Source organism: Erpetoichthys calabaricus, chromosome 2 (assembly GCF_900747795.2).
Source record: "Erpetoichthys calabaricus chromosome 2, fErpCal1.3, whole genome shotgun sequence".
Classification (NCBI taxonomy): Eukaryota; Metazoa; Chordata; class Cladistia; order Polypteriformes; family Polypteridae; genus Erpetoichthys; species Erpetoichthys calabaricus.
The window spans coordinates 93,029,685-93,042,697 of record NC_041395.2 but is presented as its reverse complement, the minus strand read 5'-3'; the positions used below and the strand labels follow the sequence as shown (position 1 = coordinate 93,042,697).

Below are 13,013 nucleotides of genomic sequence, written 5' to 3'. Positions count from 1 at the left end.
GAATATTTCTGTTACATTAATTCAAAATAAGTAGAACGAAACTGCAGCACATTCAGTGCAAATCATAATCCTAGAATCTAAGAACTGGGAGACACAACTGCGTATCTTTATGAAAACTACTGGAAGACCTGTTGGACCTACTGTGTGATTCCCCAGTGTTTTGGTACAAATACAAAAATGATAAAGCATGATTACATTACTTTGTTACATGAACAGTTATTTAAATTGTCCTTTTAATTTTTTTCTATCATCTTCAGTTCTTTTTCAGCTATTCAAATGTATTTAAATAATGTCTCCATTGGAAAGAAGCATACATGGCATAGTTTATGGTTCCATCGTCAACATCTTGGTGAACTGAATGCTCTCCACATGTTTGACAAACGTTTGATGTTCTCATGTTCTGTTGTCCTATTAGCTCACATCACTGTGCATACCCTAGATTGAGATTTATCTCTTTTTTGACTCTTCCTTCTATCCTGCTTGTCATCAATTGTATCTTCAGGGTTCATAATGTGAGAACCATCCCTAAAATGCACAGAAAGGTATGTCAACTCAAATATTTCCCAGACAACAATACCTTTTTTAATTTCAAGAACCGAGTAACCAAAAATCATACTTCTCTGGTTCTACTGTTTTCATCTTCATCGTCTCAGAATGGTGGTCACCTGTGCAGGAAGAGCAGAGGTTGTCAAGGTTCATTTTAAAACGAGGATCACAAAGAGAATAACATACACACACAGAAAAAAAGGGTTAGTTGGGGAAACCATTTCTGTAGTTCTAATTCTTCGGTTGTTCCGACACTGCTGTGTCCCTTCGCCATAATCTGTATTTTTGTATATTTGTCTCAAAGAATGTTTTAGATCATTAGACAAAATGTAATATTGAATAAAGGGAACCAGGGTAACTCGGGCTACGTAATGTATCTAAGTAATAAAGGTAATTGCCGCCTCAGTTATTCAAACAGCTGACTAAAGTTAATTCAGTTCAGCTGACTGAACCCAGCAGGCCCCATTGAATCTCAACTTCTGTATATATTGACTCTTACCGTGACAGTAAATTGGTAACCACAAGTTTTCTAGAAGAACATTATGCCTCGATCAAAGGAAATTCCACAAAAGATGAGGAAAAATGTTGCTGAAACTTACCAATCAAGAAAGTGTTACAAAGCCATCTCTAAGGCTCTAGGACTCCAACACATCACAGTGAGGGTCATCATCTCTACATGGCAAACATTTGGAACAGTGATGAATCCTCCTGGCAAAGACTGGCCTACCAAAATTGTCCCAAGTGAACAGTAACAACTCATCCAAGAAGTCACAGAGGAACACCCAAAGAACAGTAAGCCTCACAGCTTCAGCTAAGGTCAATGACCCCATGATAAGAAAGTGAGTAAAAATGGAATTCAAGTGAAAACAGCAAAACATAACTTTCGCTATCCAAAAGCAACATCAGTACTTGTCGTGCATAATGTTCTATGGACAGAGGAGTCATAAGTCAATGGAGTTAGCAGGTCCCACTATGTGTGGCATAAAATTAATTGTGATGATACAGGTTGGTTCCTTGCTCCCTCTGCTATAATGGGAGCCTCTTGAACCCAACACCGTAAGTACCATAACCGAGATGAGCATGGCAGATGAGGACAACACACACCAAGCAAAGGAATGGTGAAACGTGCTTTTATTAAAACAAACTCAAAGCAAAGTGATCCAACAAAGGGCAGTGCTCAAAATTGTCAATAATTTGTTGGTGGAGGTTAAAATGATCCAATAAATAATCCAATAAAAACAAGGCTGAAAGTCAGGCAGGTGTTTTCTTTAAATTCTCATTCCCGGTGCTTGCCTTTTAAAACTGACCTAATTTTTTTTTTTTTATATCTTGTAATTTATTTTGGTTTAATAAATGCACATGTTAAAATTGCCAAAAAATTAAACACGGTCTTTGCAGGTGGAAAGTTTTTCACAAACCCAGACTCAAAGTTGTTCATCTACCGTTCTCTTTGAAAACAAGTAAATGTGGTTGTCATCATCTACTAATTTTCTTTTGCCTGTTATTGACAGAACTCTTTTTGCAATTGTAAATTTTTATAACATTATATGGCACGGTTCATGCTGTGGCTGTGTATATATTGATATTGCTCTGTCTGCGACATGCTGCTTGTTGTTCAGCACCAGCGATAATCAGGCGGCGAAATCAGCAAACGCGCTCTGCGTAATGGCGGCAGTGTGTTAGGACACATTAAATTGAGTAACGGTGCTGACGAAAAAACTGTGCAAAATCCAGTAACTCTAGTTCTATGGTGCGCCATTTCAATATTTAAAATAAAATCAAAAAAAAAAAAAAAAACAGGTAATAATAGTTTAAAAAAAGTTTAAATGATCCAGGTAGGTGATAGGAAAAATATCTGGGGCGAAGTGTGAGGATGTGTGAAATGTGGGGAGCAACTTTTCCAGATCCCAAGCACGCCATCCTCCCACCACTGCTGATCGCTGGCTTCACCCAGTGGGAGGACATGTCGGTGCGTAATGATCACTATTGCTCCCTGGCTGCTCAAGCAGGAGTGATTCTCTTGCCTCCTCCTTAGCACTAGCCACATGCTACCTCCTGGGGCACCATTCCCATCCACCTGCTTCCATCTAAGCACCGGCTCACTCCTGCCTTACTCTCTGACCTTTAACCTCTGCTCTTTAATTTCTCCTGTTTCTTCCCCGTTGTCCTGCGCCAGGTCGTTTTTAAGGCTCTGTGGGTGCAGCGTCTCAGTCATGCACTGCAGGTAGTCGATGAAGCAATTGAGAAAGACCGCACCTTCACATGCAGGTGCGTCTCACCTCAATTACTTCTGCAGATGAATGAGCGCACCCACGGAGATGGAGCTGGCCAAATGATTATTATTAAAAACGGCCACTCATTTTAAGCTGTGGACCCGCTATACCACACTAATCCGTGCGTTCAACAGTAGGAACGTGAAGTTACTGATATTTTAAGCCACAGTGATTACAACATGATAAAATCTGAGATAGTCTTCGAAAACAAATGAAGACTTATAAGCAGACTTTATGGGGGATGAGGAAGTATCTACAAAACATCAAATGGTAAAGCAAAAACTCAGCAACAATAAATGACACAGATTTTCTGATTCAGGCTCAAAATAAGTTTATTCCAAAAAGCAATGAAACAAAAAAAAAAGGAAAAAAAAAAATCGGCCAATAAATAGGAGCATTATTAAAAAAAAAGTAAAAACGAAAAGATCACTGGAAAAAAAATAATAAGAAAAAGCCAGATAATTCTTACATAGAAGAATATCGGAAACTACAGTAAGAGGTCAAAAAAAAATATTCAAAATGTCAAAAGAGAAAGCGAAATAAAAAATTTCTAGAGGAACCAATACTAACAGTAAGCATTTTTTTTAGTACTACTCCAGTAAAAAGACGATAAAAGAGAATTTAAGAAACCTCAGGGACACAAATGGAGAAATCATTGAAAATAAGAAGGAAATAGGAAACAAACTGAACATATATTTCACACAAGTTTTCATAATGGAAGAAACAACTGGAATGCCTCAAGCAGAAATAAAAACAAACTTTGAGTTCCTAGATTTTAAAATAGAGGTGTCAGATGTGCTTCAAGCACTCAGTATATTAAAAGACTAATAAAACCCCTGGACCTGATGGGATTTTACCAACTGTATTGAAAGACGTGGCCTATAAACCCTTATTAGGTATATTTCAGCAGTCACTTCAAAAAGGAGAAGTACCTGAGGGCTGGAAAGCTGCAAATGTGACTCCAATCTTTAAGAAGGAAGACAAAATGGATCTTGGTAATTACAGACTAATATGTCTTACTTCTGAGACATGGAAATTTATGGAAAGTCATCCATCCATCCATTCATCCATCCATTGTCTCCCGCTTATCCGAGGTCGGGTCGCGGGGGCAGCAGCTTGAGCAGAGATGCCCAGACTTCCCTCTCCCCGGCCACTTCTTCTAGCTCTTCCGGGAGAATCCCAAGGGGTTCCCAGGGCAGTCGAGAGACATAGTCCCTCCAGCGTGTCCTGGGTCTTCCCCGGGGCCTCCTCCTGGTTAGACGTGCCCGGAACACCTCACCAGGGAGGCGTCCAGGAGGCATCCTGATCAGATGCCCGAGCCACCTCATCTGACTCCTCTCGATGCGGAGGAGCAGCGGCTCTACTCTGAGCCCCTCCCGGATGACTGAGCTTCTCACCCTATCTTTAAGGGAAAGCCCAGACACCCTGCGGAGGAAACTCATTTCAGCCGCTTGTATTCGTGATCTCGTTCTTTCGGTCACTACCCATAGTTCATGACCATAGGTGAGAGTAGGAACATAGATCGACTGGTAAATTGAGAGCTGAGCCTTGCGGCTCAGCTCCTTTTTCACCACGACAGACCGATGCAGCGCCCGCATTACTGCGGATGCCGCACCGATATGCCTGTCGATCTCACGCTCCATTCTTCCCTCACTCGTGAACAAGACCCCCAAGATACTTGAACTCCTCCACTTGGGGCAGGATCTCGCTACCAACCCTGAGAGGGCACTCCCCCCTTTTCCGGCTGAGGACCATGGTCTCGGATTTGGAGGTGCTGATTCTCATCCCAGCCGCTTCACACTCAGCTGCGAACCGATCCAGAGAGAGCTGAAGATCACGGCCTGATGAAGCAAACAGGACAACATCATCTGCAAAAAGCAGTGACCCAATCCTGAGCCCACCAAACCGGACCCCCTCAACGCCCTGGCTGCACCTAGAAATTCTGTCCATAAAAGTTATGAACAGAATCGGTGACAAAGGGCAGCCCTGGCGGAGTCCAACTCTCACTGGAAACGGGTTCGACTTACTGCCGGCAATGCGGACCAAGCTCTGGCACCGATCGTACAGGGACCGAACAGCCCTTATCAGGGGGGCCGGTACCCCATACTCTCGGAGTACCCCCCACAGGATTCCCCAAGGGACACGGTCGAATGCCTTTTCCAAGTCCACAAAACACATGTAGACTGGTTGGGCAAACTCCCATGCACCCTCCAGGACCCTGCTAAGGGTATAGAGCTGGTCCACTGTTCCGCGACCAGGACGAAAACCACACTGTTCCTCCTGCATCCGAGGCTCGACTATCCGACGGACCCTCCTCTCCAGGACCCCCGAATAGACTTTTCCAGGGAGGCTGAGGAGTGTGATCCCTCTGTAGTTGGAACACACCCTCCGATCCCCCTTCTTAAAGAGGGGGACCACCACCCCGGTCTGCCAATCCAGAGGCACTGTCCGTGATGTCCATGTGATGTTGCAGAGGCGTGTCAACCAAGACAGTCCTACAACATCCAGAGCCTTGAGGAACTCCGGGCGTATCTCATCCACCCCCGGGGCCCTGCCACCAAGGAGTTTTTTGACCACCTCGGTGACCTCAGTCCCAGAGATGGGGGAGCCCACCTCTGAGTCCCCAGGCTCTGCTTCCTCATTGGAAGGCATGTTAATGGGATTGAGGAGGTCTTCGAAGTACTCCCCCCACCAACCCACAACGTCCCAAGTCGAGGTCAGCAGCGCACCATCCCCACCATATACAGTGTTGACACTGCACTGCTTCCCCTTCCTGAGACGCCAGATGGTGGACCAGAATCTCCTCGAAGCCGTCCGAAAGTCGTTCTCCATGGCCTCCCCAAACTCCTCCCACGGCCGAGTTTTTGCCTCAGCAACCACCAAAGCCGCATTCCGCTTGGCCTGCCGGCACCTATCAGCTGCCTCCAGGGTCCCACAGGACAAAAGGGTCCTGTAGGACTCCTTCTTCAGCTTGACGGCATCCTTCACCGCCGGTGTCCACCAACGGGTTCGGGGATTGCCGCCACAACAGGCACCAACCACCTTACGGCCACAGCTCCGGTCAGCTGCCTCAACAATAGAGGCACGGAACATGGCCCATTCGGACTCAATGTCCCCCACCTCCCTCGGGATGTGGTCGAAGTTCTGCCGGAGGTGGGAGTTGAAGCTACTTCTGACAGGGGGCTCTGCCAGACGTTACCAGCAGACCCTCACAACACGTTTGGGCCTACCACGCCTGACCGGCATCCTCCCCCACCATCGAAGCCAACTCACCACCAGGTGGTGATCAGTTGACAGCTCCGCCCCTCTCTTCACCCGAGTGTCCAAGACATGTGGCCACAAGTCCAACGACACAACCACAAAGTCAATCATCGAACTGAGGCTTAGGGTGTCCTGGTGCCAAGTACACATATGAACACCCCTATGCTTGAACATGGTGTTCGTTATGGACAATCCGTGACGAGCACAGAAGTCCAATAACAAAACACCGCTCGGGTTCAGATCGGGGGGGCCATTCCTCCCAATCACGCCCTTCCAGGTCTCACTGTCATTGCCCACGTGAGCATTGAAGTCTCCCAGCAGAACAAGGGAGTCCCCAGAAGGTATGCCCTCTAGCACCCCCTCCAGGGACTCCAAAAAGGGTGGGTACTCCGAACTGCTGTTCGGTGCATACGCACAAACAACAGTTAGGACCCGTCCCCCCACCCAAAGGCGAAGGGAGGCTACCCTGTCGTCCACCGGGGTAAACCCCAATGTACAGGCTCCAAGTCGGGGGGCAATAAGTATACCCACACCCGCTCGGCGCCTCTCACCGGGGGCAACTCCAGAGTGGTACAGAGTCCAGCCCCTCTCAAGGAGATTGGTTCCAGAGTCCAAGCTGTGCGTCGAGGTGAGTCCGACTATATCTAGCCGGAACCTCTCAACTTCACGCACAAACAAGCTCAGGCTCCTTCCCCTTCAGAGAGGTGACATTCCACGTCCCAAGAGCCAGCTTCTGTAGCCGAGGATCGGACCGCCAAGGTCCCCGCCTTTGGCCACCACCCAACTCACACTGCACCTGACCTCCTTGGCCCCTCCCATAGGTGGTGAGCACATGGGAAAGGGGACCCACGTTGCCTCTTCGGGCTGTGCCCGGCCGAGCCCCATGGGTGCAGGCCCGGCCACCAGGCGCTCGCCGTCGAGCCCCACCTCCAGGCCTGACTCCAGAGTGGGGCCCCGGTGACCCGCGTCCGGGCAAGGGAAAACGCTGTCCAAAATTGTTTTTCGTCATAGGAGGTTTGTTTAACCGCTCTTTGTCTCATCCCTCACCTAGGACCAGTTTGCCTTGGGTGGCCCTACCAGGGGAATAAAGCCCCGGACAACAGAGCTCCTAGGATCATTGGGACACGCAAACCCCTCCACCACGATAAGGTGGCGGTTAGAGGAGGGGTTTATGGAAAGTATAATCAGAAATAAATTATGAAATCACCTAAACGAAAAACAGTGGCAGCCAACATGGGTTTATGAGAGGACAGTCCTGCCAAACCAATCTTTTAGATATTTTTGAAGAATCAACCAGAATAGTTGACAAAAACAAAGCAAACAGCATAATTTACTTTGACTTTCAAAAAGCCTTTGTTCCAGTCCCCCACCAAACTCTAAATCTGAAAGTTAAAGCTGTAGGCATCAGAGGATACCTACAAAACTGGATCTCTAGTTGGTTGACCGACAGGAGCAAGGGTACAGATAAGAGGAGAATGCTCCATATAGAGTGAGGTCATCAGTGGAGTCAACTCAGGGGTTTGTCCTTGGACCATTATTTTTTCTGATTTATATTAATGACATCGATTCTGGTATAGTTAGAAAAAATGTGAAATTCACAAACATTAAAATTGAAAGGATGGTAGACACTGAGGAGATTTTCAGAACTGGGTGAACTACTGGAAAATTCAGTTTAATGTAAAAAAAAGTGCTACACATGGGCAAAAGGAACATCAATTATAAATACAACATGGGAGGCACTGTCATAAAGGAAGCAAGTCTGAAAAGGATTTAGGGGTATACATTGACACAACATTTTTGATTAAGCAATGCACAGAAGCAAATAAAATGTTAGATTATAACATTAAAAAATGCTCAAAGTATATAAAAAACTAGTAAGACCACATATGGAGTCACCACACTACAAGAAAGACATAGCAGTCTTGAAGCTGTGCAGAGAGAGAGCAACCAAGTACACCCCAGGACTTAAGGACGTGTCCTACTGTGACAAACTCAACAGAGTAAAAACCTGTTTAGTCTCAAGCTGAGGTGACTGTGTGAAGACCTAATCCAGGTATTTAAAATCCTCAGGGGCATTGATAAAGTAGATCCAGCAACATTCTTTCAGCTTAAGGTCAAATCACATACTCGAGGACATCAGTGGAAATTAAGGGGAAGTGCATTTAAGACTGAGGCCATTAAGCACTTCTTTATGCAAAGAGTTGTGGGGCTCTGGAACAAACTATGAGACTCACAGTTGAAGCAGAGACAACCTTAAAGATGAATCTGGATGAGACATTGGGACATCTTAACTATTAGCTAAACAAACTTGCTTAATGGTCTGAATGGTCACCTCTCATTTGTCAAATTTCTTATGTATTCTTATGTACAGGTATATGAGTACAATAACTCATGGAGTTGGTTTTCTGATGGTATGGGGATGTTTTCCTGCACCCAAACCTGTAAGCTTTGCCATTAGTAAAAGAGCCAAGAATTCTGCACTTTACCAGAACATGCTTAAGGAGAATGCTCAGTCATCTGTCCATGACCTGAAGCTGGTCAGTCATTGGGTTATGCGGTTTAACAATTACTCAAAAAAACAAAAGCAAGTCAACAACTGAACAGCTCAAAAGAAACAGGATTAAAGTATTAGAGTAGCCTTGTCAAAGTCCCAAGTTGAACCCAACAGAGTTGCTGTGACCTGAAACAAGCAGTTCGCACTCACATATCTACCAATGTGTCAGGACTAAAGCAGTTCTGCAAAGATGACTGCCCTTCTCTAATGCTGCATTTTGTCTAAAGCTCAGTGGACATTCATTATGTAAAACTGAAAATATAGCAAATATTGGAAAGGATGCAAAGAGTTCTTCACAGCACTGTACATGCTAGGTTGGAGGGGAGTCATTTGATAATCTCATTAAGTACTTCCAAATAATGCACTGAGTAGCGCTTTCTAACACGAGGACACCATAGAATACTAACTGGTGATTTTGTGAATGATCCCAAAACATTTTTATATCTGTTGGTTAAACATATAATAGATCTCCTCAGTAATGGTTTGGTTGGTGCATCAGTCATTACGCTCTTGAAGTCCACATTTAAATTGTGCTGCTAATGTGGACTATTCAGTGCACGCTTGGTTAACTGACGACTAAGTTGGCCTGGTGTGAGTGCATGAGTGAGGACATGTACGTGGGTGTACCTGTTATTTTACACTTCATCATGACTTTCTGTTGGCTCACTCTAATCTGAATTCCAATCTGGGTGCACACAGTAGGCTGTACTTCATATAACAACTAGCTGAGGTGCTGCCAGACAGCTTGGCTTTTCTCCATGATGGTTGATGCTTGAAGGCTGTGCTACATTTCTGTGAGTTAATTTAGGCAACGTTTACCTAACAAAAATAGTATGTAGTCACTCACATTATTATGTTAAATATTCTACATGTTGGAGGAAAACAACTGATGTTATAAACTAAATGAATTCTCAAATCGGGTAGCAGCTATGGTAGCCACAAATTGCCTGCCTTTTCACTGCTGTGCTTTTGTTTGGTCAATTGCTTCTGTAAATGTGACTAAACGTTTTAATCAAGGATGATGTTGATATGATTTTCTGTGCTCTTTTTGTCTATTTTGACACCTTTGTGCCAGCAAAGCAGTGGGTCCAGATGGAGTATTGCCACAACTGCTGAAGGCCTGTGCGTTGGAGCCGAGGAGTCCTCTACAGCGCATCTTCAACCTGAGCCTGGAACAGGGGAGAGTCCCGAGGCTTTGGAAAACATCTTGCATCACCCCAGTCCCAAAGGTATCATGTCCTAGTGAGATGAATGACTTCTGGCCTGTCACTCTGACGTCACATGTGATGAAGACCATGGAGTGGCTGCTGCTTCATCACCTGAGGCCACAGGTCTGCCACGCCCTCGACCCTCTGCTGTTCACATACCAGAAGAAGGTGGGAGCAGAGGATGCTATCATCTACATGCTACACCAATCCCTCTCGCACTTGGACAGAGGCAGTGGTGCAGTAAGAATTATGTTTCTGGACTTCTCTAGCGCCTTCAGCACCATCCAGCCTCTGCTCCTTAGGGACAAGCTGACAGAGATGGGAGTAGATTCATACCTGGTGGCATGGATTGTGGACTATCTTACAGACAGACCTCAGTATGTGCGTCTCAGGAACTGCAGGTCTGACATTGTGGTCAGCAACACAGGAGTGCAACAGGGGACTGTACTTTCTCCGGTCCTGTTCAGCCTATATACATCGGACTTCCAATATAACTCGGAGTCCTGCCACGTGCAAAAGTTCGCTGACGACACTGCTATCGTGGGCTGTATCAGGAGTGGGCAGGAGGAGGAGTATAGGAACCTAATCAAGGACTTTGTTAAATGGTGTGACTCAAACCACCTACACCTGAACATCAGCAAAACCAAGGAGCTGGTGGTGGATTTTAGGAGGCCCAGACCCCTCATGGACCCCGTGATCATCAGAGGTGACTGTGTGCAGAGGGTGCAGACCTATAAATACCTGGGAGTGCAGCTGGATGATAAATTGGACTGGACTGCCAATACTGATGCTCTGTGCAAGAGAGGACAGAGCAGACTATACTTCCTTAGAAGGCTGGTGTCCTCCAACATCTGCAATAAGATGCTGCAGATGTTCTATCAGACTGTTGTGACGAGCACCCTCTTCTACACAGTGGTGTGCTGGGGAGGCAGCATAAAGAAGAGGGATGCCTCACACCTGGACAAACTGGTGAGGAAGGCAGGCTCTATTGTAGGCATACAGCTGGACAGTTTGACTTCTGTGGCAGAGCGACGGGCGCTGAGCAGGCTCCTATCAATTATGGAGAATCCACTGCATCCACTAAACAGTATCATCTCCAGACAGAGGAGCAGCTTCAGCGACAGACTGCTGTCATTGTCCTGCTCCACTGACAGACTGAGAAGATCGTTCCTCCCCAAACTATGCGACTCTTCAATTCCACCCGGGGGGGGTAAACGTTAACATTATACAAAGTTATTGCCTGTTTTACCTGCATTTTTTTTATCACTCTTTAATTTAATATTTTCTTCATCAGTATGCTGCTGCTGGATTATGTGAATTTCCCCTTGGGATTAATAAAGTATCTATTTATCTATCTATCTATCTATCTATCTATCTATCTATCTATCTATCTATCTATCTATCTATCTATCTATCTATCTATCTATCTATCTATCTATCTATCTATCTAATACATCAGAAAAAAATGACATTTCTGGCCCACAGCCATATTGCAGAATCAATATGTGTTGAGATAAATATGCTCTTCAACTCTGATGCTAACCAAGTCATGATTGCCTGTTGTTCAATCTTAAAAAGGTCTGAAACACTGCTCTAGGCCCTGCTGTACCAACCAATGTCAATTAAATATAGTAGCTTTAAATCACTTTTGAATCATTTTAACCATCTGTATACCATTACCAATTACAATTACAATGCTGAGGTCCTGTGCCTAGCAGCACTCTTAGAAAACCCTCTTCCTATTTAGTGGAATCATGCCAAAGCAATACTTTCACACAGTGATTAATCAAAGTCGTTTGGTATGCTTTACCTTCACCTGCAACCCTGAACTGCAAAAAATGGATAAATGGATTACAAAATGGATGGAAGTCTTTTAGGATTGCTGAATTTTCCCACCAGATTGCTCCAGCTCTTTATTTAATAAACAAATTGTTTTCTCCTTTTGCAACTTTAATAACCATTGTACTATAAATATAGAGCTAAAAAAATGAAGGGAACACATAATCATCACAATACCAAGTGAATAAAGTTTCAAGGATATCAATTTGTCCAGTTAGGAAGCATAAGAGCATATTGTGAATCAACGTCATCTGCTTTGGTGCACTGGAGAGGCAACAGCAAGGTAACCCCCCAAAAAGGAATGGTATTGTAGGTGGTGGCCACAGACAATTGCTCTCTCCTTATCCTTCCAGACTGATTCATCTTTAATTTTGTGCTTTGCTAGCATCCCTTCATTACTGATAGCACAAGGCGGTACCTGCAGATGATTCAGTTTACACAGGTGGTCCAGCTCCTCCAAGATGGTACATCCATTTGTGCCCTTGCAAGAAGGTTTATCCATTTGAAGGTTTACTGTGTCTCCCAGCACAGTCTCAAGAGAATGGAAGAGATACTAGGAGATGGGTTATGGCACAAGGAGAGCTGGACATGGCCATAGAAGGGTATAAACCCAAGAGCAGGATCGGTATCTGTTCCTTTGTCCGAGGGGAAACGGGAGGAGCTTTGCCAGGTCCCTACAAAATGACCTCCAGTTGGCTACTGGTGTGCAGAATCGGACTCCATGAGGGTGGCATAAGGGCCTCATTTCCTCTAATGGGACCTGTGAAAACAGCTCATCACTGTCCAGCTAAATTGCCATTCACCAGAAAATACCACAATTGAAAGCTCTACCATTTGCATTCTGTTCTTTTCACAGATGACAGCAGGTTCACACTGAGTATATGTGACAAATGTGAAAGAGTTTGGAGACACTGTGGTGAACATTATGCAGCCTGAAACATCATCCAGCATGATCACTTTGGCAGTGGGTCAGTAATGGTCTCGGTAGGCATATCCTTGGAAGGTGGCACAGATCACCAGGTAATGGTACCCTGACTACTGTTGGGTACCGGGATGAAATCCTCAGAGCCATTGTTAGACCTGATGCTGGTGGAGTGAGCCCTGGGTTCCTCCTGGTGCAGGACAATGCCCAACCTCATATAGCCAGAGTGTGTACGCAGTTCCTGGATGACGAAAGCCATTGACTGGCCCACACATTTGCCAAACCTGAATCCAATTGAGAACCTCTGGAACATCCTGTATCGACATCGCTAAGTAGCGCTACAGACTGTCCAGGAGCACACTGATGCCCTGATCCAGGCCTGGGAGGAGATCACCCAGGACACCATCCAC

At 45.2% G+C, this 13,013-nt stretch overlaps 1 protein-coding gene across 1 annotated transcript in view; it reads right to left on the bottom strand.

Moving 5' to 3' along the window:
- Positions 1-200: 200 nt before the first annotated feature.
- LOC114646124 (tetratricopeptide repeat protein 24-like) overlaps positions 201-13,013 on the bottom strand; it is a 57,187-nt gene continuing 44,374 nt past the window's right edge. Inside the window, exons 13-14 of the mRNA XM_028794128.2 lie at positions 617-665; positions 201-525 (exon numbers count right to left, since the gene is read on the bottom strand). Of these exons, the coding sequence (XP_028649961.2) occupies positions 417-525; positions 617-665 (158 nt within the window). The 3' untranslated portion in view covers positions 201-416. The remainder of the gene's footprint in view (positions 526-616; positions 666-13,013) is intronic.